The sequence below is a fragment of the Meles meles genome, chromosome 16 (genome assembly GCF_922984935.1).
Source record: "Meles meles chromosome 16, mMelMel3.1 paternal haplotype, whole genome shotgun sequence".
NCBI lineage: Eukaryota > Metazoa > Chordata > Mammalia > Carnivora > Mustelidae > Meles > Meles meles.
The window spans coordinates 56,458,873-56,486,535 of NC_060081.1; the positions used below are offsets into that span (position 1 = coordinate 56,458,873).

The window sequence follows — 27,663 nt, forward strand, 5'->3', positions numbered from 1 at the left end:
TGTGCCTGGGCAGAGCAGGGCTCAGTAAACACTTGCCAAGTGGCTTTTTCCCCAAAATATCAGTTCCCGAGGGCAGGGACTGTGTCCATCCTGTTCACACAGGCCTCAGTGCTCAGCACACAGCAGGTGCTCAAAAAGACCCCATCAATGAGCAGGTGGAGAACTTCAGGCCCAGACTGAAGGGACTTGTCCAAGGCCTCTCCTGAGGGCAGCAGAGCCAGCAGCGGTGCCCAGCTCCCCCGCGGAATGTGCTGCCAGCCGCACAGCCCCTCCTTCCCCAGCCCGGGGCACACAAGAGCCCAGGCCCTTTGCTCACTGAGTCAACACAGTTTATTACCGAACTGCACTTTCACCTTCACACAGACTATTTCAAAGAGCTGGAACAAGTGTGGGGTGGGGACTGGGGGGGGGGGACGACAGGTGTCCCTCAGGAGCCAGGACCCCCAGCTGGCTTCCCCAAACCAGGGCAGGGGAGGGAGCATCAGGCCGTTCAGTCTCCGGGCACCAGCTCTCCACGTGCACACGCACAGCAAGCCAGCAGCTCCTCACACATAAATACAGACACGCTTAACAAAAATAGTATATCATCTTCACAAGGAATAAAAACTAGTCTCGAATATGTACAGCAGAGAGCCCGGGATGGCCAGGGGTAGGACGGGACCCCCAAGGATGAGACAGGGGGCCGTGGGTGGAGTAGAGGAGAGGGAGGCCTGAAGGACACCGGGCCAGGCCACTCTGACCTTGGCAGCCCTGCAGCCCAGGCTGCATGGGGGTGGAGCATACACCCGGCCAGGTAGGACTGGCCCCTCCTGCCACCCTCACCTTCACCCTGTGCATCAGGGTCTCCCTCCTGCCCTTCCTGCCTGAGGTAGGGAAGACTCTAGGGCTTCCGCAGCTGCTCCCTGTAGCTCCCCTTCACCTCTGGGCCAAGGCCCCCCAAATCCCTAGACTCCATGGGCGGCAGCCCAAGGCAAAGATGCCACAGGCTGATCTTCTTGCAGGAAGTGAGGCAGCTGAGGCCATCAACAGCTCTGGGGCACCTGCCTTGGGCCCCGTTGGTCCCTCAGTCATGGTCATGGGAGCCAAGGGAGGGGAAGGGGAAAGGAACTGGGGTGGTGCTAAACTGCAAGGGCCACCCCAGCTTTGCCATGGGGCGCTTCCTGCAGCTACAGCCCCCTCCTTCCCGGGTGGGGCTGGCCTCTAGCTAGAGGCTTCTGGAGGACACGGGGTTTGGGGTCAGGGACTCTGGCCAGGCCAGAGGTGGGGAGGGGGTCCTGGTCCTTATTTCTTTATTCCAAGCAGCTTGAATCCTTAATTAGTCAGAAGTGGCCCCTAAGTGGCTCCTGGGAAAGTGGGGATGGAAGGAAGGGGTGCCTAGGTCCTGGAAGGGGAAGGGAATGATCAATTCTGAGGCCACAAACATCAAAACGAAGGCAATCTAGTCTCTCCTTCTGGGGAAAAAGGTCAGAAAACTCACCAGCTCCCTGCCAGGAAAGCATTCTTAGGGAAGCTAAGGGGTCGGGGGCTTCCACCAATCAGGCAGGGCCCTCCAGCTCCTAGCTACAAACACCCCCACACCTGCCAGCTTCCATGGGGCAGATTTTGGGGGAACCTTGTGGGTTCTGAGGCCAGGAGAACTGACGTGTAGGGAAGACAGCTCTCACAGAAGCATGGCAGATTCTAGAAAACTAATTGCAGGGGGCCAGGTCTAGGCTCAACCCTGTTATGGGTACGTGCCATAGGTGGCATGTAGTGGTTCTCCTGGTGGCAATGGTGGCTGGACAAAGGGATGTGGTGGGGGCAGGACAAGGGTGGGAGGGTAAGTGGGTGGTCAGTGTCTGGTCATTTCCGACTGAAGAGTGAGCCCAGCAGAACCACGCCAGCCACAGTCATGCCTGTCAGGAACCAGCGGTTGAAGCGCTCCTGGCCCTTCCGGCTCTCGGCTGCTGCATTGTTCCCATAGAGCTCCACGAAAGTGTCCTGCAGTGGAGAGAAGAGAAAGGAGGGTGCTGTTTGAGTCCTCTGTCAGTAATGTGGGTGGGTGGGAGAAGGGGCCTGGCCACCTGCATGCAATGGTGATTTGAAGATTTTTATTTTTATTTATTTATTTAAAGACTGATTTTAGGTGAGTCACAGACCTATACCCTTGTGGCAAATAATACATTTTATGTTAATAAGAAATTTAAAAAAAAGATTGATTTTATTTATTTGACAGAGAGAGAGAGAGTGAGAGAGAGAGGGAACACAAGCAGGGGGAGTGGAAGAGGGAGAAGCAGGCTTCTCTGCCCAGCAGGGACCCAGGACCCTGGGATCATGAACTGAGTTGAAGGCAGAGGCTTAACCAACAGAGCCACCCAAGTGTCCCTGAAGTGGTGATCTGAAAAACTGAAGCCATCCATGCCCACTCTGGGCCAGATAAAGGGTTCAAGGCTGCCCTCATTCCCGCCACCCTGCTGGGGACGTCAACGTGCATTATTGCTGAGGTAACGGTGCAAAGCTGGGAAGGGCTTTATCCAAGGTGAGCGGGCTAAAAAGTGCTACTGGAGAACCTGCAGTCGTAAAGAGGCTGGGGCAGGGAAGCGACAGGTTAGGTTAGCAAGAGCTGCCCCGTGTGTGGTCTGGAAGCTGAGGAGGAGCACGGAATTGAGTCTGTGCATAGTGTAGAACCACTAGGCCTTACACTTCTGATGGGACTGAGGCAGGGAGGGAGAGGGGACAGGGCTAAATTCCCAGAGATTCAAGGGCAGGCCAGGTCTGGACACTACTGGCCTGCGGCTCCTTCTCCCCCTGGAGAACGGAGGGCCAGTTGATAGGTACACAGAGAGGACAGAGTAGAGGGACAGCTATTCTGATGCAGGACTGGGATGGGATGGGGTCTGTGAGGCCAAGTTCCTGCCCTCCCCATCCCCTCCACCCAGTTGTGACTTGGGGCCCAGGAGGTGAGCAACAGCCCTTCGCCCTGAGGACAGTCAGGAGCGAAGCACATGATATGGGGAAGGTGGGGCTGTGGGTTAAATCACCCAGCCTAGGGAGGAGCCAGCCTGTGGGGCAGGGAGAGGAGGGCTGCAGCACCCTTTAATGGGTAAGCTTCGCACCCCTTTTGTCCTTTAGTCCTCCCCACAATGCTGTAGTGCAGGCCATCTCTCCCCATTTACAGACCAGGAACCCCTGGGCCTAGGGAGCATGTGTGTCTAGAGTGTGAATGGATCACAGATGAATGAACACAGAGCCCATGGGCCCTCATTTCCACCTGGTCCCAACTGGCTGAGGGGTAGCTGTTCCCTCAGACAACACCTGCCATCTCCAGTTGGTTCCAAGTTCCACCAGGCCAGTCTGCTCACTGTGAGACTTGCCTGGCTCTGCTTTTGGCCTTATTAACCCACTCAGTTCACGCTCCACATGGAGGATTTTTAAAGTCCATAGATCAGACCACGGCACGCCTGGGCTTAAAAGTCCTCCAACAGCTTTGCCTTGCACTTAGAAAGCCGGTGTCATTTCTGCTCACATCCCTGGTACCTAGCAGAATGCCATGCGCACTGAACGGCCACGAGACTCAAACACTCCTCAATATTTATTAAGCCATTAGGGAGGCAGCAGTAAGCTAGAGCCCTAACCAGAATGTTTACCAGGTATTGTGGAAAGAAACACCAGAAAAAGCCCCTCCATTCTGACCACATCTCTCCTTCCCATCTCATCCCACGCTCTCAGCCTTCCGCAGGCTTCCCATCATACGTTTAATAAAGTCCCCACTCCTGACCATGGCCAGTGAGGTCGAGAGGGACCTGTCCCCTCCTTCCCCACTGCACACTCATCATACCGGCCTCCTTCCTTTTCCTCGAACATCTGCTCAGGAGCTTGCTGTTCTCGCTCCCTGAAGCACTTGACCCCAGATCACCACCTGCTTCACTCATTCTCCCCCATTTCGCTCCTGAATCTGCTCAAATGTCATCTCTGCAGGGAGGCCTGCTTTGGTCACCTCTTCTAAAATGATACCCATCCTCATCTCTACCTTGCTTTATTTTTCTTCCCAGCACTTTTTATAACCACATTCGACACTTTGTTTTTGTTTCGTCTCCTGCACTAGGCGTGGCTTGACGAGCACAGAGATCCTGTCTTGTCTCTGTATACTCTGTGCCTGGAACAGTGTTTGGCACATGCTGGTGCTCAACAAACATACGAGTCGAGTGAAGGTACTACAAGTCTGCCAAGTGCCAGGCAGTTATTCATCTCACCTTCACCAGGTAGATCTGAGTCCCATTGTCACACTGGATAGGGAAGACCAGTCCCCAGCTAATAGGCAGCAGAGTTGGGATCAGAACCCAGGGCCACTCTGTTCCAAAGGATGTATGCTATAGCAGGACACTTCCCTATGTGGTGGGGCTGGGGTGATCTGTCCTGTCAGCAGGGCTAAAGTGGATTCTAGGGAGGCGCCTGGGTGGTTCAGTCGTTATGCGTCTCCCTTCAGCTCAGGTCATGATCCCAGGATCCTGGGATTGAGCCCCGCATCGGGCTCCCTTTTCAGTGGGGAGACTGCTTCTCCCTCTCCCTCTGCCCCTGCATGTGTTCCCTCTCTTGCTGTGTCTCTCTCTGTTAAATAAATAAAAATAATCTTAAAAAAAAAAAATTAAATGGATTCTAGGAAGAGAAATGTGGGGTGGGGCTGAGAAGCAGCCTTGGGTCTAGGGAGAAGGGCAGGGGTGTGGCAGCAGCCGGCCACCTAACTCTTTGGGCTTGTTGCTGCCCAGGCGTCGCTTGTGTGGATATGATTCCCTATCTTTCCCCCTTCATCCTGGCTAGCCTGGGTGCTGGCGGACACCATAAGAAAATTCTTCTAAGAGTTACAATTTTTTCTGGTCCTAAGTAATGTAAGCCCAAATGGAGTAACAAAAAAGATGGATCCATAATGGGGGCGAGTTCTGGACTGTTGGGAGCATGGGAGAAGTGAGACCAAGGCCAGAAAGACCTGGCTATCCCAAGGGGCCCAATGTCTCACAAGAAACCAGGGACACTGGGGTTGCAGCCAAAGTGGGAGAGGCCTGGCTCCCTCAATGGGAACTTTCCTAAAGTAGAGGGGCTGGCAGCCACAGGAAACTTTCCTCTCTGGGGCTGGGTTGGAGTAAACAGGCCCTGTCCCTGCAAGGGCACAAAGCACTCACTGTCCAGGAACAGTCATTCCAGGGTGGAGGGAACATTCTCATTTCGATGTCATAGAGAACAAGATTCTGACCTGCCCAGCCCCTGACTCGTGCATTCCTGGCCAGTACAAACTTTATCTCCTCTTCAGGAGCTCCTTCTTCTGGGCGGGGGGTGGCAGGGGGGAGAATACGGTTTCCAGAGGCTGTGGATTCTGGGGACTACTTTTGCAGACAGAACATGAGCAAAATGGGGTGTGCTATTCCGGGGCGGGTGCTGGGGAGGCAGTGGTGTGGGTATATTTAGCTCAAGGTTCACACGACACACTTGGAAACAAACACAGCCATTTTCTCAGTGGGCGGTTGCCCTGGATAAATAAACAGCATTACAGGGCAGCCCGGTTCTGGAAAAGCAGAGATAAGCCCCAGTGCTCTTCAATGGTCGCTCTGGCTGAAACTAGTGGGAACCTGCATGGTGGGCAGGGGGGTGAGATCCTAAGGGTGGGTTGCAGGAAAGTCTCTGATGTCACAGAGCTTTCAGGAGACCCAGGCCTGAGGCTGTGACTGTTGGCATGGGATGATCCATGCAGGGGTTTTCAGGGCCACTGGGGACAATGGCTCATGACCTCCATGGCAGTATCATGGACCCCCAGTCAGGCAGACCCCACAAGTTATTAAGGCCAACCCACCTGTCTATTCTATAGTTTCACAGAGCTGGACTGTGGTTGAGCTTGGACTCGCAATTGCCTTTTGATTTGACATCAAGGGCCCTCGGGGGTGGGGGGGGAGCCAAGACCAGGGTCCCCACAAAAAAACCAAGGATGGGACCACTCTCAAGGTCCTGCCTCCAACAAACATTCCTGGCCACAGACATGGAACAGACCGACATGACATACTCCAAAGTATTCCTGACCCCTGTGTGTCCTCTAACTGGTCACCCTCTCCACATCATCTTCCTTGGTACCAACCCCTCCTCAGCTTATGAGACTCCCCAGTGAGTGTCTCCTTTGTGCTTGCAGGGTTTTTGGACTCTCACTCACACCATAAATATTTCTGGAGTACAAACCCTGCTCCGAGCCCAGCACTGAAGACACAGCAGTGAACAAGACGAACAAGATTTGCTTTTACAGAGCTTACGCTCCAGTCTGCACGCTCTCCATGGAGGGCGATCTCCTCCAGTGGGGCAAAGCAAAAAATTCCTGGACACTACAGTGGTCTGCGGTGTTCCATGGGGCCACAGCACATAAAGAGATACAGAGTACAGCTGTGGTATTCAAGTGTCATGGGAAGGCAATTAGGACAAGAACTTAGAAAAAGATGCCTTGGGGCGGGGGGGGGGGGGGGGGGGGTGGGCGGATAAGAAAAACAGGTTGAGAAACACTGTCCTAGTGGGAAGCAGAGAGAATAAGGAACAAGACAATTTCAGAGACGATGGGGTTTGAAGACTGTAAGTCATGGGGAGGTGATAAAGAACACCTGGGACAGACGGTAATACCGGTGGAGTGGTTAGAAAAGGTTTCTCTGGGGAAGTGAGGTTTGCGCGGAGTGAGAGCTGAAAGTCAAGGTGGCAGTGGCTAAGGGAGCATCAAAAATCTTGGGTAAAAAAGAGCATGTTTTGCAGTAGCAACAAGTGCAAAGGCCCTGAGGTGAGAGTGGGAAGCAGAGTGTCCTGAGGCCAACTGGTGTGTCAGTTTCCCCCCCTCAGTCTGGGGGCTCAGTGTAGGCAGAGACCAAGTCTGACCCCATGTCTGCAGCCAGGCCCATCCAGACAGGCACAGGCTGACTACAGTTAGATCTCTGCCCAGAGGCCAACTGAAGAATGCAGGCCACAACAATTCCCCTAAGGCAGCGGCCCCCCCACCTGCAGGGGCTGAAGCACAGTGCTTACTTGAGTCTGATTAGTCCTCTGATGCCCACCCTTCTCTCTCACCTCGGTTTCCATGTTGTTTCCTAATGTGACCTTGAGCAGCCCAGTATCCTCACTTGCTCAATAATAATAACATAATAACAAGTGCTATTATGGCAACTGACCTCCATTACACACTTGAATGCTTTAGTTGTGCTAAGCACTGAGCTAAAGCACTTTACCTTGACTAGGCCATATTCCCTGATTCCATGTATAACCACATTCATTTGAGTGATTTTTTGTCCTATCTCCCCCACTAGACTGTGTCTGGTTTTGCCCCTTGTATCTCTAGAACCTGATGCTATACCAGGAGCACAGCAGGTGCCATTCTTAATGCATCTATTTTATAACTTTTATTTTTTTTAAGATTTTATTTATTCGATAGGCAGAGATCACAAGTAGGCAGAGAGGCTGAGCAGAGAGCCCGATGTGGGGCTTGATCCCAGCACTCTGGGATCATGACCTGAGCCGAAGGCAGAGGCTTTAACCCACTGAGTCACCCAGGTGCCCCTATTTTATAACTTTTAAAAAGGATTTTATTTTTAAGTAATCTCATACCCAACATGGAACTCGAACTCACAACCTTGAAGTCAGGAGTCACACGTTCCACCTACTGAGCCAGCCAGGTGCCCCTGTAAATTTTTTTAAGTAAGCTCTATGCCCAACATGGGGCTTGAACGCATAGCCCCAAGATCAAGAGTCGCATGCTGTACTGACTGCCTAAATAAATCTATTTTATTTTTTAAAATTTATTTATTTAAATATTTTATTTATTTACTAGAGAGAGAGAGGAAGAGAGAGCAGAGTAGGGTGAAGGGAAGAGGGAGAAGCAGAGCAGGGAGCCCAATGTAGGACTTGATCTCGGGACTCCAGGATCATGACCTGAGCCGAAGGCAGTCGCTTAACCAACTGAGCCACCCAGGCACCCCTAAAATTTTGGGGGGAAGATTTACTTGAGAGAGCATGTTAGCGCACACAAACAGGGTGGTGGTGGGGGGCGGGTGTGGTGCAGAGGGAGAGAATTTCAAGCCCAGTCCCTGCTGAGCACAGAGCCTGGGCTGCAGAGCTCCATCTCACAACCGAGATCCTGACCTGAACTGAAATCAAGAGTCAGACGATCAACTAACTGAGCCACCCAGGCACCCCTAAATGAATCTGTTTTAGATGAACATTTAAATGAAGGGCTATTTTCATTTAATCCTCATAACATTTATCAATGGCCTTGTTCTACAGATTTGAAAATGGACGCTTCCGAGTTCACCCACCCTCTATCTAGGAAATGGTAGGACTAGGATTTGTCTGAGTTCTGACCACTTGCTCATTCTGATGTCTGATCCTGCCATCTCAGTTCCTGCTCTCCATACCCACAGAGAACCTAACCTACACAGCAGCAGTGGCAGCAGATGCTTCCTGAGCATTTATCCTGCAAGGAAAGCACTCTTCTTCTCAGCCCTTTTGGAAGATCAGTTCATTGAAGTGTCTCGCACTGCTGGGCAGTGGGTACTGCTGTTAACCCATCATACTGCTGATGGACCTGCAGCCCTCAGATCATCTGTGACTTGCCTGAGGTCACACAGTGACAGGGTTGCCTGCTCCGGCAGTCTGGCTCCAGTGTCTGCTTCCAACCTCCAAACAGGACTGTGTTCACTTTCAAAAGGACGGTACTTTTCAAGGCCCCATAGTGGGCCAGGTGCATGCATTTCTCATACTGGAGGACCCCGGCCTACACCCGGGTAAAAACTAAGGCTCAGAGATACCAAGAGACCTGCTCAAAGAGGGTATGTAGGGAAGTCAGCTTCAAGGTCCAGTACATGCAGCAGCAAACCCCATATTCTGGGCCAGGGCTATAGCCTGAGTTCCTCTAGAAGGGGGAAGGTTGCCCGAGGCCACTAGCTGAATGAATGAGCTCTGGCCCCCAGCCAGCTGAGAGGAACTGGGTGCCACAGGAAAAGGATGTGACGAAGGCCAGGAGGGAAAGTGAAACCCTTCCGTCCTGGCTTCAGTGGGGGGAACAAGTGCTTGTGCCAGACGGGCCCTTCCTTCCTCTAGGGTGACTCTGGATGGCCCAGGCCCACCACTTCCTTCCTGCTTGGTTATTTTGGGAAAGAGGTAGGTGGAGAAGAGGAAGGGGCTCCTTGCAGCCCGGGGAAAGTGCCAGGGCTGTACATCAGCTCTGTACCTTGCCTTGGCCTTGTCATGGTCCACGGGCAGGCCATGAGTCACTTGCAGAGTCACTTTCTGCTGCTAGCCTCAGTTTCCCTGAGGAGGAGGCTGATATATGCCTGCCGAATAGATAAATGAGGTCCTGTTAGGAGATCTCTGGGAGATGGCAGGAAGGGGGGATGGGGCAAATGGAGAGGCCTTATCACTCTCTTGGCAGGGAGGTGCAGGCGGAGACTCGGAAGAAGTGAGGTTTGTGGTTGGAATCCACTTCCCTTGGCTTTCCCAGGGGGAGCTGTTGGCCTCAGCAATGTGAAAGGAACACAGCCCTCTCTCCTCCACCGGGGGTGGGGTTGGATTTGGATGTGGGCAATTTAGAGAGGCAGCCCAGTTAGGGCACAGGCAGAGATGGGTGACCACACTGTGGTAGGGCAATGCCAGTCCATCTAGCCCAGCTGTGGGCACCACAGCAAGCCTCTCAACTTTGGAGCCTCAGTTTCTCCTACTCTGACCCCCCAAGGCAGTGGTGGTAAGATCAGGAGATGAAAGCTCTTAGTTAAAGCAGGGTGACCTCCACGTTACTGGCTGAAGTGGGTGTCATGGGGGGGGGGCTCAAGCCATGTGGGCTTTAAGGAATATTTGGAGACACCCTCACAGCAAACTTCAAGTTAATCTTTTTCCAACTCTGCCCCTGTCAGCTGCTAGCTTCTCCTCCCCCGCCTCCTCCCTCACCATTAGTTCTCAGAAGCTAAGCCTGACAGATGTGCTCATTTCTCAGAAAAGGAAGTGGTTGTGCCGGGAGGAGATAACACCTCCACTGGGGAATTGAGAAAGCTATCAGGCCCAGCAGTACGTGTGGGCTCTCCACCTCCTCAGCTCAGAGCAGCATGCCAGTCTTACGGGCAGAGAGAGACAATTCAGAAAAGCATTTACTGGGGGCACAGATGCTCATGTAGGGGTTCACAACCTCTTTCCCTGGGAGTGATGACTGATATTTACTGAGCACTTACCATGTACCAGGCATGGTGCTAAGAGCTTAGTTCTGGATGCGAATTTACTTAATCCATGGGATAACCCATGAAGTGTTGTTGTTATTTTCCATGTTTCAGATGAGGAAACATGGGCGGAGAGGTCAAGGGACCCTCCCAAGGTCATTATAGTTCATAAATGGCAGAGCTGGGATTTGTATGCGGCAGTCTGGCTCCAGAGCACAGCACTTAACGGCTCCTGGGAGGCAGCTACACACTCATATGCATGCATTCTCTAGGATTCCGAGGCCTCCCGCATCTCAATTCTCTCATCTCACCCCTGATGATGCTTTATTTTCTCATGAGTAGATGGCCACAGCCTTTCATTCTTCTCCCAGTGTCCTGGGTGAGGACCAAGGCTCACACTTAAGAAGAGTCAGAGACTCAAAGTGATCTTATAACATAATCATCCAACTTCCCACGTGATGCACAAGCTCATTCCTAACATCCTCATTTCCTAGACAGGGTTCGGAAAGGTGGAGTGCCAAGGTCATGTAGTAATTCTGTTTCACTCCAGATGGTCTATACTCGTGGGAGTTCAGTCATCTCTAGGGCATCTCTGCTTGCACACTTGCAAAGCACTTCGCTCTTGGACAGCTCTCTGAGAAAACATTAGCCTCTTTCACTCTACCTCCCCCCACTGGCTGGCATCAAGTTTGGTCCTCTTTCTCTGCCGCTTTCCTCCAACTCTGTCCCAAGGGCTGCTCAAGAAGTCAGAGGAAGCTTTGCTGGCCTTCCTCTGCGCCTGGACCAGGTTGTGCTCCTCTCCCAGCAGAACTTCCTCACTGGTAAAGTGGCAGGGCTACCTGGATGAAGCCAAGGCTGGTGACAAGTTAACTTCTGTTTCTCTACTGAGCTGGGCTGCCAGAGCAAAGACTAGGCAGGTACCCAGTAACTCTTGTTACAACATGACGTGTAGGCTTTGGACATCATCTATAAAATGGAGATTAAAGATGTGCTTATTTCACAAGAACACCATGAGGATTCAACAATAATACACGACAGGCTCTTACAACTCTGCAGGGCACAGAGCAGACTCTGAATAAATGCTGGCTATTATTACTGTTCTTATTATTAGACCAGGGTTCAACTTGCATCTTAAGAGCTTTCTCCAGGGTCTAAGACCCTGCAGGATTTCCTCAGCTTTGTCTAAGGCCAGACTGCTTCATTCCTCATATACCATGTTCTCTTCAGCCTCAGGACCTTAGCCCATGCTGATCTCTCTGCCAAGGTCTCTCCTATTTATCTCTTTAAGTCTTCACCTCCAGGTCATTCTTCAAAGAGGACTCCTGCTTTCTGCCTCCCAGGTTCCTTGAGCTCTCTTGCCAGTTTGTTGAGCTGTTCATTTTTTAAATGTTTTTGTTTACATTCTGGTTAACATACAGTGTAATATTAGTTTCAGGTGTACAAGATAGGGCTTCAGCACTTTCACACATCACCCTGTGCTCCTCATGACAAGTGTACTCCTTAACAAGTCACTAGTTCCACCCCCCCCACCCAACCTTCAGTTCTCTCTGTTTCTTGGTTTGCCTCTCTCTTTCCTCTATGATCATTTGTTTCTTAAATTCCATACATGAGTGAAATCATAAGGTATTTTTCTCTGACTTATTTTGCTTTGAGCTCTTCATGTTATTTGAAGCTCTGTCTCTCAGGCCTAGCCCAGTGCTGGGCCCAGAGAGGGTGCAGATGAGTGTAGCTGACTGGTGGACAGTGAGGAGGGTAGGGAAGAAAGGCCAGTTCCCTCTCTCTTCATCCCCATCCTCACTGCCTGGCAAAACTAGGGGGCGGCCCTGAGATACCAGGTGATTGGGCGGGGTGACCAGGACTCCCCAGATACCAAGTTCTTCCAGGCTCAGGGAGGGGGACAGGAAGTTTATGGAAAGGTTCTGGAAAAGGCATCTTCTGCATTGTGTTGAGGCCACAGGCAGAAGGCACTGGGGTCAGCAACCTACAAAGAATAGGGGCTTGGTCTCTAGGGCCAATCTTTTTCCTAAAACTGTTTCCTTCTGGGGTCTATGCCTCTAAGTACTCCATGATCCAAAGGAGCCATTTACTTCTCATTTCCACCCAAAGCTATCCCCACCACCTCATCTGATGCTGTGATTGATGCTGCATGCTGTTAAGAAGGGAACACTAGGCAGAGAGTCAGCAGATGTGGGTTTCATGTCCCAGCACTATCACTGGCTTGCTTATGTTGAGTCTGTTCTCCAATCTGGGATACGAGGAAAGTCTGGGACTTCCCCCAGCTGTAAAATGAAGGGGATCATCCCAAGCACTCCTACTAGTGCTGCAGCACGAAGAGGATATACGTGACTCAAACATGGACGGCTGAGTGACTACTTGAGGTCTGTCTCTGAAGGGTATTCAGAAGACCCAGTAGTTAGCATGGAAGGTAAGAGGCTTCTGGAGTGAAGGACATGTTGCCATAAAGAGTCTGATCCTTCTCCACCTTGAGGCCTGCTAAGTCTTGCCCTCAAACCTGTAGGATTCTAAGGGAAAGGGCAATGGGTACATCTGTGACCCAGCGCAAGCTCCTCAGAGGCCAGATCCTGCCGGACTCTGCCCCTGCGGCTTCAACCTCTTCACCCCAGCACCACCTCCAACTAGTCCAAACAAGTCCCGGGTATTTTCAGCCACCTTTATCTGATCGGAAATGTTTGGAATTCCACAGCAGAAGGCAACAGCTCTGGAGGATTTGAGGAAGGGAGCAAATCCTCCTAACACCCTTCCCTCCCCTCTACACGTATGAATTCACACACACACCCAACCAAGAACTCAGAACTGAAGGTTCCTGCTGGGTTGCATTTCCTCCATTCTGGTTCCTTCTAGTCTTCTCAGTTCATCCCCACCCAAGTCCATCAGTTGCCTCAATGTACAGAATAGCAAGATGCCCGAGATGGTGCCAGAGCGAGCTGGGACTATCTGCAGCAGGGCGATGCAGGGGTGGGGGCCAGCAGGAGGTCTGCTGTTCAGTCAACACCCAGAGCACCCCTAAACTGCAAAAGATCACCACTAGGAGGCCCCAAAGCAACTTGCTGTCCCACCTGATGTGACATGTGGATCACTCAAGGATTCATGGGTCATGATCCCGTGGCTCTACCCAGCTCAACTCCTTCCCTAAACAGATGGGAAACTGAGACCCACAGGAGGGAAAGGGACTCCTCTGCAAGGCCTCCTGCCTCCTGGAGGATGGGCTTTGGCCTCACCTCTATGACTGCCTACTTGACGGACCTGGGCAAGACCCTTTACCTCCCCAGGCCAGGGTTCCTGGCTGTAAAGTGACAGCACTGTGGGGCATGTGGGTGGCTGAGTTGGTTGAGCTTTGGACTCTTGATTTTGGCTCTGGTTGTGATCTCAGGGTCAGGAGATGGAGCCTGCATCAGGCTCTGTCCTCAGCAGGGAGTCTGCCTGAGACTCTCTCTCCCCCTCTCCCTCTGCCACACCACCACACCCCCACACCACCCGCAGCCGCCAGGTGCACATCTTTCTTTCACATAAATAAGTAAATAAATAAATAAAATCTTAAAAAAAGAATAAAGCAAGAGCACTGTGCTTACGTCACAGGCTTGGCAGCAAGAAGTAAATGGTTCACAGAACTCAATAAAGGTTGAGTGGCCTCATTTGTGGTTCCAATGGTGCATCTCAATTTTTACAGCTACAAACAAACACATAAAACAGCTAATATCTACCAAGCTCCTGTTTGAATTCTCAAAACCTTACAAGTAACTGTTGCCCCATTTTACTAACTAGGAAGCTAAGACTCAGAAAGGTGATGAGATTTTGCCTAAGATGACCAGCTACTGAGTGAAGGGGTCTGACCCCAGAACACGTTAAATTTGCCAGTGCAATAGGACAGATGCAGAGCGATGTTACTAAAGCTCTTTCTTCCTTCCCCCTTTCATCCTTGCACCTGCCCACTATTTCATGAGGATCTGCTATTTTGGGGCCCTGGAAGTCAGAAATAATTCTGAGGACAGGGAAGAGAAGAGGCATGCTCCCTGGGTCCCTGGGTGCTTTGTGGGTGGGAAAGGAAGAGGTGTGCTGTGGCTGTTCAGAGCTGCCCCCAACCCAGCCTCTGCAGTGCCAGTCTCTCCCTTTATCTGCCATTATCTTGGAAATGAAAGTGATGTCAAGCAGCTCCGGTGGAGCTCTTATCTGTGTTTTCTAAGACAGATCAAGACCCCTTTGTGGGCTGAGCTGTGTGTGAGGTTGCAGGAAGGACCAGACAAGCTGCCCTGTTAGCTCAGGACACTCATTCATTCCACAAATCTCTATTATAAAGTACCCACTAAGTGCCAGGCACTATGCTAAGTACTGGGGATAAAGCAGTGACTGAATCAGATGAAATTTCCCACCTGCAGAGTTTATAATTTAATGGGAGGAGACAGGCAATAAATATGTGTCAGATGGTGATACGTGCTAAAAAGAAAAATAAATGAGAGAAAAGGGTTAGAAAGAAACATGGAAGAGGGGAGGATTAGAACACTAGTCAGGGAAAGCTTCTCAAGGAGGTGACATCATATCAGAGCCCTGAATGAAGTGAGTGTACAGGCTCACAATGATCTGAGGAAAGCAGTGGGAAGAACAACTGCAAAGGCCCCAAGGCAGGAACACAGGCACTCCAGGAATGCTAGTGTGACTACAGTGAAGCGAATGGTAGCAATGTGGTCTGGCAGTAGCCAAGGGACTATGCAGGGCCCTGAATGCCATTTAAGAACTTAGTTTTGTCCTTTGAATGACATGGGAACACAACAGGCGACATGCTCTAATGTTGGTTTGTTTTGTTTTGTTTTGTTTTTAAGATTTTATTTGTCAGAGAGAGAGAGAGAGAGTGAGCATGAGCAGGGGGAGCAGCAGACAGAGGCAGAAGCAGACTCCCTGCCAAGCAAGGTGCCGGATGTGGGACTAGAACTCTGGGATCATGGCCTGAACTGAAGGCAAATGCTTAACCAATTGAGCCACCAAGGCGTCCCACTTTGGTTTTAACAGGTTTCTTCTGGCTGCTGGGTGGAAACCTCCAGGGTCAAGGGTGGAAGCAAGAAGTCTGTGAGAAGGTGATACAGTCATCCAAGAGAAGTATGATAGCAATTTAGCCAGGATGGTGCCAGGGAAGCTGATGAGAAACAGTCAGATTCAGTATTTATTTTTAAAAGTAGAGGGGTGCCTGGGTGACTCAGCTGGTTAAGCACCTGCCATTGGCTCAGGTCATGATCTCAGGGCTCTGGAATTGAGCCCCGCATCAGGCTCCCTGCTTGGCAGGGAGTCTGCTTTTCCCTCTCCATTTTCCCACTTCATGCTCTCTCTCTCTCTCCCCTGCTCACACTCTCAAATAAATAAATAAATAAAATCTTAAAAAAAAAAAAAAAAGAGCTGAGGTTGGTAGAGCATATGGTTCTTGATCTCAAGGTCATGAGTTCAAGCCCCACTTGGGTATATAGCTTACTTAAAAAAAAAAGAAAAAAAAAAGTAGAGCTGAAAGGATCTGCTGATGGATTGGTTGTGGGCTAGGAGAACTGCTAGTCTCTCTGGCCTTGTTTCTCATCCACCAAAGGTAAGGCAAAAGGCCTCTAAGGATTTTCTTTTTTTTCCAGATTGATAACTATGGGAACTCTTTGGGATGAAGAGAGACAAAAATCATTTCTCCTATGGAAGCAAAGCCATTTGCTCTCCAGGCCCTAAAGGGTGGATGGCAAGGAGAGGAGGAAGGCAGGGGCTGCCCAGAGACAAAGGAAGGGCAGGGGCTGCCAGACCCCGGGTGGGGATGGAGGTAAAGCTAGTTTGCTTTAGGTTAAGAGAACAGGGGCATCAGAGCTGAGCCGTGTCCAGAGCCTACAAGGCAGAAGGTGCCCAGTGGGTGAGGGAGTGAATGAGGCAGTGCCTGCAGGCCAGGATGTGTGCAAGAACTTCCCAAGTCGTTCCAATGGGTAAGCCTGACCCAAGGGATTCATCTCCTGTCATTCCTTCTGCATTGATCACATTCTAGGCTGAGGCTCAAGTTCCCATTCTTCATGAATGGATGATTGCGCAGTCTGCTATCACCAATGCAGCCTTTTAGGGCTGAAAGGAAGCACCGACACATTGTGTCCACTCGCTCCACAATTTCAGCCATCACGGTTTTGGCCTTATCCATATATCATTGTTCTTATTAACATTTTCCTACCAATTGATTCAGTTAAAAATATGTAAATAAATGTACTGAAAATTCTCAACCCCCTGTCTCCACTCCCCAAAGAACCCTTTCTGTAATCTCTTCCCTTTTATTTATTATTTATTAAATTTTTATTTTAAATTTCTACACCCAATGTCGGGCTCAAACTCACAACCCTGAGATCAAGGCTGCATGCTGCACTGACTGAGCCAGCCCGGTGCCATTGCAATCTTTCCCCTTTTTAGCAAATGGTGGTAGTTTCACCCTTTCAGGTGCTGAAGCCTGAACACCTTGGAGTCATCACTAAATCCTTCCTGGTTCTGCTCTGTTAGCAAATTCCTTTGAATTTATACTTTGAATTTATCCAGAATCTCACCACTTCTCACCACCTCCACCACAGACATTTGGTTTAAGCCAATGCCATCTTCTGCCCACATTGTTACAACAACCTCCTTCCTGGCTTCCCAGCTTCTCACCTCCCCCTCTGGTCCCTCACCAGAGCAGCCACATTCTGTCTAATCAAAATACTTCACTGCCTTCCCATTTCACCCCGAGGAGGAGGAAGTGTCCCACCATGGCTCACATAAACCTTCACCTTCTACCACCTTCTCCTCTGTTCACTCTGTTCTAGCCACACTCACCTCCTCTGCTCTTCCCCAAACTTGCCAAGCTCATCCTTCTTAGCTTGGGGCCTCTGTAGTTGTTCCCCCTGCCTGGAATATTCTTACTGCAGATTGCTAACATGGTTTCTTCCCTCAGATCATGTAGATCTCTGCACACGTGCCTCCTCCTCAGGAAAGCCCCTCCCAATCACTCTTTATTTAAAACAGGAAACAAAAGGGACGCCTGGGTGGCTTTAGTCAGTTGAACATCTTCCCTCTGCTCAAGTCATGGTCCCGGGGTCCTGGGATCAAGTCCTGCATCAGGCTCCTTGCTTGGCGGAGAGCCTGCTTCTCCCTCTGCCTGCTGCTCCCCATGTTTGTGTTCTCTCTGACAAATACATAAAATCTCTAAAAATAAATTAACAAAAAAAGAAAAGAAACACCCCCCCCACCACCAAATAGTGCCTTGCCACTGTCCATTCCCCATGATCACTCTTTTTAGAATATAAACTTTGGGAAGGCAGATATTCACAGTAGCTGGAATGGTGCATGGCATAGAGTAAGATACTTAGTAAATATGTGCTAAATGAATAAATGAAATGAAAAGGCAACATATGTTATTGCCACTGTAACTAGAACACCAGTATCATTTGCCACATATGGAAATCAACATAAAATAAAAACAGTGACTATTAGAAAAATGTCTATTTGCAATTATCATATGATCTCCCTGATATGAGGAATCTGAGAGGCAGCGTAGGGGGCTTGGGGGCTAGGGAAGGAAAAAGTGAAACAAGATGAGATCAGGAGGGAGACAAACCATAAGAGACTCTTAATCTCACAAAACAAACTGAGGGTTGCTGGGGGTAGGGGGGGTAGGGAGAGGGTGGTTGGGTTATGGACATTGGGGAGGGTATGTGCTATGGTGAGTGCTGTGAAGCGTGTAAGCCTGACGATTCACAGACCTGTACTCCTGGGGCAAATAATGTACTCTATGTGAATAAAAAAATAAATTAAAAAAAAAAAAAAGAAAAATGTCTATTTGCATATCACCTGTATGTTACCTTGAAGGTCAATAGTACATGTATTGATCTTGGTCCCACACTTTTACAAAAGAGACACATGAGGTCCAGGGCAGGAAAAAGCTGAGGACAGAAGCAGCCAGCCAGTTGGAGGTCAGTCCAGAGCAGCCACGCAAGTAACCCCTCAGTGCCTTGAAACCACAGCCCCCTCCCCCCAAAGCATGCACAAAGTGACAAAGTTCTTGGGAAGGGTACAGTAGGTTGAACCAACAGAGCCTAAGAGAGGGGCCAGGAAAGCTCTTCTCTGGGCCAGGCATAGAACTGGAGGTTCTGCTGGAGAGAATAAAGGCCAAAGAGGAGTCTGCCAGGCTGGAGGAGTCTCATGGGGCTGCACTGTGGGGGACGGGCACGCACAAACCTGTAGGTGAGGTCCATGGAGACCAGACAGCTGAGAGCAGAAATGAAAACAGGATGGGTCCCAAAGGGTAGCAGCTTCAATCCCGTAAACACCAGACAGGCATGGGGGTTCAGGTGCAGGACTGAGGCCCAGCTGAGCTCGGGGGGTTGGATGGGACCTTCCCGCCCTCCTCTGTCCAGTGATGATGACTCTAAGCTGAGTGGAGCAGAGACACTGCCAATCGTGCCACTAGTCACAGCTGACAGCAGACGTTTAGGGGGGAGAGACAGAGCTACCTTCCTCGTCCCCACATTCCAGATGGTCTTCTCCAGCACCCACTGAAGTCCAGCCAGCTCCACCCACATGGGCCCTTGAGGATTCAATCCCTGTTTGGAGGGGAACATCCTTTTCCTATTCTCATGGGGCTTAGCAAACATGGCTGCAGGTGCAGGGCGTAAAGCTACTGCTGTTGTAACTGCCAGGCCAGCAATGCCTGACCTACATCTCCATGGTTGGTTGCATGCAAAGAAAAATACCAGGGATTTCCGTTGGTGTTCACCAGATGCAGCTGCCAAGGGAAGGTGGGCCTTCTAAAGGCCTGTGTGAGCAGGACAGGACAAATAGTGAGCGGGCTGGGAAAGATGAGGTGGCTGGCTTCTAAAATTATTTTCTGGCTCTGAGGGCCTCTTTAGATTTCAGAGACTGTCAAATGTTTATCTTTTTTTCTACCAAGGTCTTCCACTGAAGCTTCTTCCCTCTCCTCTTCTAGTATATTGCCCTAAGATTTGAGAAAAAAAAAAAAACAACAGAGAGAGGGAGAAGGAGAGAGAGAACACGAGATTCTATTTGGGGGGAAAAAACCTCCCCAAACTAAACAGTTGTTCCAATTGTAAATTATTGGCACTAGAGCAAGGCTTTTTAGATCTGCACGGAAAATAAGCAACTGGGAAGTTTTGCATGGCAGCATAAAAAGGCCCTGGGTATTCGGAGTCAGGACACATGACTCTTACTCTTGCTCTGCGGTGGTTCCATTTGGCTGCAGACATGTCAACTGAGGACCCTTGGCCTCACTTTCCTCATCTGCCAAGTATGGACAAAGGACCAGATGATCTCTCTGGCTCCAAAGTGCTGTGATCCTACTCCTAGGCCTTCCTTCTGAACCCTCTCAGGGGTTCAGTGTTGTGTAAGGAAAACGCTCTCTTAGGAGACAAGAGACTCAAGTTATAATCGCAGGGTTGCCTTTTATTACCTTACTGTGTGATCTTGGGCAAGTCACTTCACTTTCTTCCTATGTAAACCAATGACTTGAAAGTGCACTGAAGAAAAGCACCACAGGACTGCTGGTGTTATTACGTCTCCCTTATGTCATTCATCCCTTAGCATATGCTCGCTTCCCAAAGTGCTTGTTCTTTACTTGGAATAGCCCCAGTCTGCAAACCTTAAAAAGATCCCAGAGACACAAAATGGAGGAGGTAGGGGGTTCAAACCCAGGTGTATCTGCAGAGTCTGTTCTCCCAATACAGAGATGTGGAGGATGGCATGGATGGTGGAAAGGGCTTGGGATTTAAAGTTAGAAGACCCCAGTTCCCTCGATGGTTAAGAAGACTCTCTGCTTCCCAGCATAGTCAGAGGCTCAAAGAGATAACGTGTGGATACAAAGTAGTACTAGACAAGCCTTAATGATCCTGTGCTATTACTTTATGACCCAAGCCTGGGTTTCCCCACATTCAAAAGGAGAGCTTAAAGTGCAAGCCATTATATCTTAGGAATATTACAGCTCCACATCTTAGCCTTTTATCCTACATCTTGACCTCCCTTCTTATTCATATGAGGCCCCTTCTTCCAGACTCCCTTTACCTGCAGACCCTAGGCCACCTGGCATAGAGCACATAGTGCTCTGCCCTGTGAGGCCATGGAGGGCTCAGAGTCCTCGTTCTGACATTTATTTGCTGTACAACTCTGGGCTAATCACTCAAACTCTGAGTCTCAGAGTCCATATTTATAAAATGGGCAGAAGACTTATCCTCTCTCCTATGAACTCTTCTGATCCTTTTAGTTTTTTCCATTTACTTTGGTATTTGTGGTCTCATCATCTGAATTATTGAGAGCTAGGCCTATATTTTATACTCCTCTCTCACTGAAGCAGTGAGCACACGACAGGTGTTCAAAGAACACCTGTTACACAATTGGGAGATGAGTCCTTTCTGAGGTAGTATCAGTGGGGGCCATCACCAACCCTGAAGCGTTACGTGGCAGCCTACTCTTTGGTTACCCTGTGCTAAGCACTGGCGGTAGGGGTGGGCAATTTGGGGTAAATGGAAGCTAAAGGGCCGTTTCCTCTAAAGCTTTCAGTGTGAACTGGAGAAGCCAGAGTCACCTTCTGGAGAGGGCACCAAACAATATGGACAATTAGAAGAGGCAGAGAGAGCCAAGGGAAACCCATGGACACCAGAGTGAGTGAGTGAGGGCTTCTGAGCCTAACAGACTGGATTTGGATTCTGTTCTTATTAGCATCTGACCTTGGGACTATCATTTGACTTGTTTTATTCCCACTTTTCTAATCTGGACAATGGGAACAACAGTATGTTTCCTTGGCCTTTTACAAAGCATCTTACACATGGTAGGTACTCAACAAATCGCAGCAACTATACTGTCATTAGTATTATTTATCTTAGATGGGTTTTGTCTATGCGCACCTCTAACAGGTGAGCATAGAACCAGTGACTATGTCTGCATAGCATGTGGAACTCTGGATGAGGAAAGTTCTCTTAACAGAATCCTAATGAGATCTGGACATTCTTTCCATGGAAGGGAGGCAGCTGAGTACATACCATAGGCCTTAAATGGACATATGTGGGTCTCCCCTGGGGACTCCAGAACTTTATGGCTATGTGTTCTTTTGGACAGTTAGTTCTCTCTGAGCCTGATTCCTCACCTGTGTTAGACTCTGAGACCCTATGCTATTTCTCCCAAGAGGCAGTCAAGGGTGTTTTTTTTTTTTTTTTTAAATTTTATTTATTTATTTGAGAGACGGAGATCACAAGTAGGCAGAGAAGCAGGCAGAGAGAGAGGAGGAAGCAGGCTCCCTGCTGAGCAGAGAGCCCGATGCAGGGCTCGATCCCATGACCCTGGGTCCTGACCTGAGCCGAAGGCAGAGGCTTTAACCCACTGAGCCACCCAGGCGCCCCTCAAGGGTGTTCTTTAAGAGCACAGGTGTTAAGAAGATTCAAACCTGGGGTTAAATCCTGCTCTGCCACTTACTAGTTTGGGTCAGTGGCCACGGCACACGATTTAACCTTTCTGAGCTTTAGTTTTCTCATCTAAAAACCTTCCTTGTTGGGTTCCTTGTGGTATTACCAGATAAGGTGCTTGTGCTTGCTTGACATACAGTAACAATTTTATTTGATATCTGAAAGTGTTATCTTTTGTATCCAGTACTTGGCACTGGAAGGCACTCAATAAATGTGTTGAATCAAACCCAGCCCCAGCGGAAGGGGTGCAGAGAGAAAAGATGCTCCTGTAAAGTGGCACCACCGCCACATGCCCAGGTTAACAATATCTATCAAAATCATTAAGTGCACACATCCTTTGGCCCTGCAATTCCACTTCTAGGAATTTATCCCCCACAAGCACCCTGTACTCACACATGGGCCAAATAACAAATATGACAGGGCTATTCACTGACTATCACTACTGTAACTGCAAGAGACTGCAAAAAAAGGGCCTACGCATGGGACCTGGTTAAATACAGAACAGTACCATGTATGGAATACTATGCAGCTATCAAAAAGAATGAGAAACCTCTTGATGGACTGATACTGAATGATCTCTGAGACACTGTCAAGTGAGAAAAGTCAAGGCACCAAACTGTGTGCATTAGTATCTGACTATCTGTGTAAAAAACTAGATGAAACACACAGGTGTTTGCTTGTGTCTACCAAGGCTATTTTCCCAAGGAGGGAACTGTAGCTAGGAGACATGGGTGGGAGAGATATCTTTTGAATTTTGAACCACATGAATATATTACCAATTCTAAGAAAATATATCAAAATTTAAGAGCAAGAGAGAAGGAATTTGACTCTCCCATGAGAAGCATTTGGGACTCCCCAGAGACTGACTCTCTGGCCAATTATTACAGTGTGAGAAGAAAAATGACAACTCTGGTGTTTGCATGCTGTGAAGCCAAAATACCACCACTACTATGTGATTAATTGCACTAGGGTTACCATCATTTCTGACCCTTTGTCCCAGGACGCTGTTAAGATGGGGGAAGACCAGAATCCATAATGAGGCTCCACTATCTTCTGGGTTAAGGGTGTCCAGGTAGAATAACAGGGAAAGAAGGCTCTGGTTAAAATAAAAATTATCCTTAATAGCTCTGGGGGGGGGGGGGGGAGGAAAGGTGGGAATGAACTTAGTCCTAGAAGGAGTGGGGGTGGCCTGGCTATTGCCTGATGATAATGGAACATCCCATCTTTCCTCCCCTGAGCCCATCCTGTTTTCCTCAACAATTAATCTCCTGTTTGCCTGCTCAGAACACTCTACTGGGGACTCCTGGAAGTAGACAGAGACCACTGGCTCTGAAATAAATACAAATGGCTAATAAAGTATAAGAAAAGATGCTTTACAGGGCATCTGGGTAGCTCGGTTGGTTGAGCATCGGACTCTTGGTTTTGGCTCAGGTCTTGATCTCAGGATCATGCGATTGAGCCCCAAGTTGGGCTCTGCACTGAGCGGGGAATCTGCCTCAGGATCCCTCTCCCTCTCCCTCTGCTCCTTCCCCGGCTCCCATGCACCATGCATGTGTGCTCTGCTCTCTCTTTTTCAAAATAAATAAATAAATCTTAAAAGAAAAAAAAAGAAAGAAAGAAAACAAGCTTTATCTCATAAGTAACTCTGGAAATAGTCCCTGGATATTTTACATTTATTATAAGAATACTTAACATGTACAAAAGTAGAATGATAAAAACGAACCATTATGTATCTATCGTTCAGCTTCAATAATGATCAATTCAGTACCAATCCGATTTCATCTGTTCCCACTCGCTCAACCTTGTATTATTTTGCAGCAAATTCCAGATATAGTTCAGTATACATATCTAAAACAAGGAATATTAAATAGAAAAAAATAACCACAATACCATTATCATATCTAAAATCTGGAAAAAAAATCTAAAAAAATCTTAGAAGGGCTTTAAATGTGATCACAACTCTTTCCCAAAGAGGGCACCTTTGTTCAATATGAAATTTTAATGTAGTGTACATAATAAGCTCTAGCTACAACCAAAGTATAAATAATTCAGGTCCATAGATGTTTAAAACCTACTGAAATGAAGGTATACCACCAACAAAAACAGTAAGGTGACATCAGAGTCAATTCCAGATTAAGGATTTAAATGTGAAAAGTAAAATCTTAAAAACTTTTTGAAGAAAATATACGCAAATGTCTTTAGGACCACAGATTCAGGGAAGATTTCGTCAACAAAACATAAAAGGTGTAAATCAGGGAGTGGTGGGTGGTTTGGTTAAGCTTCTGTCTGCCTTGGGCTCAGGTCATGACCCCTAGGTCCTGGGATTGAGCCCTGCATCCAGCTGCTTCTCCCTCTCCCTCCTTCCCCTTCTTGTGCTCCCTATCCCATCAAATAAATAAACAAAATATTAAAAATTTTAAAAAAAAGGTATAAATCACAGAAGAAAACACTAAACTAGAATACATAAGAAATTCTAGATGTGAAAAGGCACATATAGAAAGTGAAAAGACAATGTATAAACTGAGAGTCTATATTTGTAACACATGAAGACAAAAGATCAGTATTCAGACTATACAAAGAATTTCTACAAATTCCTAAGAAAAAGCCAATCAAAAGAAACAGCAAAGACCTGAACAAGTATTTTACAAAAGAGGAAACATGAATGGTCAATAGAAGTAAGGAAAGATTCTCCACCCGACTTGTAATCTGAGAAATGCAAATTAAAACCACAAGACACCATCTCACACCTACCAGCTCTATAAAAATTTTAAAGTCTGGCCTTACCAAGTATTATCAAAGATGTAAAGCAATGGAAACTCATACATGGCTGGTGATGGCGTAAACTCTTACAAACACATAGGAAAGCAATCCAGGCATTACCTTCCATCAAGCAATTCCATTCCTGGGTATACACCCTACAGCAATGATTCTCAGGGGGCGCCTGGCTGGCTCAGTAGGTACAGCATGCAACTCTTGATCGCGGTTCTAAGTCTGAGCCCCATATTGGATACAGAGATTACTTAAAAACAAAAACAGAAACACCAGAAAAACCAGCCCTCCAGGTGATTCTGATAGGCAATCTAGTCTCTGAACCACTGTGCTAGAGAACGTGAGCATGTGGAGGAGACATACACAGAATGTTCAAAACCACATTTGGATAGCAAGAACAGGGACACTTGGGCGGCTCAGTCAGTTAAGAGTCTGCCTTTAGCTCAGGTCATGATCCCAATCGAGGCCCACATCGGGGCTCCTGCTCAGCAGGGAGCCTGCTTCTCCCTCCGCCTGCTGTTCCCCTGCTTGTGCTCTGACAATAAATAAAATATTAAAAAAGAGGGCACCTGGGTGGCTCAGTGGGTTAAAGCCTCTGCCTTCAGCTCAGGTCATGATCTCAGGGTCCTGGGATCGAGCCCCACATGGGGCTCTCTGCTCAGCGGGGAGCCTGCTTCCTCCTCTCTCTCTGCCTGCCTCTCTGCTTACTTGTGATCTCTCTCTGTCAAATAAATAAATCTTTAAAAAAATATATTAAAAAAGAAAGATAACAAAAAGGAGGGAACAACCCAAGTAACTACTGACAGTGGAATGGATGCATAAACTGAAACATAATCATACAAGGGGATATGAAAATGAACAAACTACAGTTATACACTTAACACTGATGAATTTAAAAAAAGGAAATTGCAGATGAATACACAGTGTGATACTTAAATGAAACTGAAAAGCCCAAAGAATATTCTTTACATATAAGATAACTATTATTATTTTTAAAAGATTTTATTTTTATTTATTTGACAGAGAGAGAGAGCACACAAGCAGGTGAACAGCAGGCAGAGGGAGAGGCAGAAGCAGGATCCCTGCCGAGGAAGGAGCCTGATGTGGGGCTTGATCCTAGGACCCTGAGATCAAGACCTGAGCCAAAGGCAGCTGCTTAACTAACTGAGTCATCCAGGCGCCCCAGGAAAACTACTATTTTTAAAAGGCAAGGGAGGGGCACCTGGGTGGCTCAGAAGGTTGAGCATCTGACTCTTGATTTCTGCCCAGGTCATGATCTCAGGGTTGTGGGATCGAGCCCTGCATGGGGCTCTGTGCTCAGCAGGGAGTTTGTTTGAGATTCTTTCTAAATGAATAAAGAAAATTTTTAAAAAAAATAAATTAAAAGGCAAGGGAACAGTAAACACAAATCTCAGGAAGATGGGTAGGGGATGGCTGTGCCTAGACGGGGGCACACAGGCGTTGAAGGTATTCATAAATGTTTGATTTCTTAAACTGGGTGGTAAGTTTACAGGTGATCATTTTTCCCATTCCTGAAACTTTATACATGCATTATATATTCTGTTGTATTTATAATAACTTTCTTAAAAGCGGTGTGCTGGGATAGTGCAATACTCAGAGTCAGAACTGCAACCACTAACTCTGGCTACATGTGTGGTATCCAAAGGGTTAAGCCTGTTTCTCTGCCTGTGGGTGGGAGGGCAGGCAGCAGCTGGGGCACAAAGGGAGTCCCCGGCTCCAGCTGGCTCCAGGCTCCAGCTGGCTCCAGCCTGGATCTGCCTGGATCAAGCACCACGCCCAGGAAGTGGCACCTGGGGGATGGTGGGGCTCTGGACAGGTGGCACCTGAAGCCCTTGGTGACCTGATACATGGGAGGGACTTGGCTCAGTCAGATAGATTTCAGCTTCCTCCTTTTGGAGCTTCTCCATCTGGTAAGGAAGTGTGCTGGTGACAGCTGGAGCTGGTGAGAGGGGGAAGAGGGTCTGGGACTCATGGTGGGGACGGAAAAGGAACTGGGTGGGCTAGGCTCAGATACCAAGGGAGGCTGCTGGGATTAGCACCTGCTGAGAATGAGATTAAGTTTCTTGGGAAGGGCTCATCTATCTAATGCCCCCTGAAAGCTGTCTCCCTGTGGCTTTTCTCTGCTGGACAGATGGTGTCTGAGCTGCCTCTTGGAGGGTGGGCTCCTTGAAGGGGTGGTGGAGGTGGGGTGGGACCTGCTCCCTGCTTGGTCATGGGATTCCCTGCCTTCTACAATAACAATAAGAGCTAACTCTTACTGAGGACTTAGTATATGCCAGGCCGTGTCCTAAGCCCTTCAGAAAAATCAGCCCCATTTAGTTTTCATAGCACCTAAATGCCAGTGGCCCAGAAAGTAGGTTTACATTTGAGGAAACTGAGGTTTGGAGAAATCAAACACTTGCCGTAAGTCAAACAGCAACCAAACTAGGACTTGAATGCAGGCAATCTGACTCCATAGTCCTTTCAGGAAACTACTATTGGTCATGACATCTTCCCGTTCTCATTAAATGGAAGGAAGCTCCTTCCAGTTGCTCAGGCCAAAAATTTGGGGACTCCTGTCTCACACCACTTATCCAATCATCAGCAACCCCAGTTAGCCCGACCTTTAAATTATATCGAAGCTCTGACCACTGCTCACCTTCTGCCACACCTCCACCCTGATACAAACTAGCACTGTCACCTGCCCGGCTTCTTACTGGTCTCTTGCTCCTGCCCTTGCTCACCCACCCAGGTTTTTTGTTTTGTTTTGTTTTGTTTTTTTACGTCTCCTGCTTCTGTCCTCACTTGTACAGTGAAAACAGGAGGTTTGGTTAGTTCACATTGTATGCCCAACCTCTAGTGCAGTGCCTAATGCATGGCAGGCACTCAATAAATATTGGTTAATGAACAAATGAATGAATGACCAATATTTCTCAGGAAATGACTCAGATACAGAGGGGAGGAAGGCCTTCCTGAGTTTCTCGGCTTTCTCAGCCCTGATGACCTTCAAGAGTCCCAAGGCAGTGGTCAATGCCCTTCCGTATTGTGCAATGTCCTGGGTACACAGCATCATCACTGTGTCATTCACTTGTGCCTGCACACATGCACACACGCAGGGACATGGGAGCCAGGCGGCTTCTGAGAAGGCATAAGCCTAGGGCACTTATTTCTACGGAACTGTCCTCCATCTGTCTCTGCACTGTATCCACTTTTATTCTTGTGAATGATGAGTCATTGGAGGGACCTGA

The 27,663-nt window shown here is 48.6% G+C and overlaps 1 protein-coding gene across 7 annotated transcripts in view; it reads right to left on the reverse strand.

The window, feature by feature from the left end:
- Positions 1–311: 311 nt before the first annotated feature.
- BCL2L1 (BCL2 like 1) overlaps positions 312–27,663 on the reverse strand; it is a 50,295-nt gene continuing 22,943 nt past the window's right edge. For 6 of the 7 annotated variants that reach the window (XM_045981094.1, XM_045981093.1, XM_045981095.1 and 3 more), the window contains one exon: positions 312–1,980. In XM_045981094.1, the coding sequence (XP_045837050.1) occupies positions 1,832–1,980 (149 nt within the window). In that variant the 3' untranslated portion in view covers positions 312–1,831. The remainder of the gene's footprint in view (positions 1,981–27,663) is intronic. The other variant, XM_045981099.1, reaches the window with a different exon arrangement.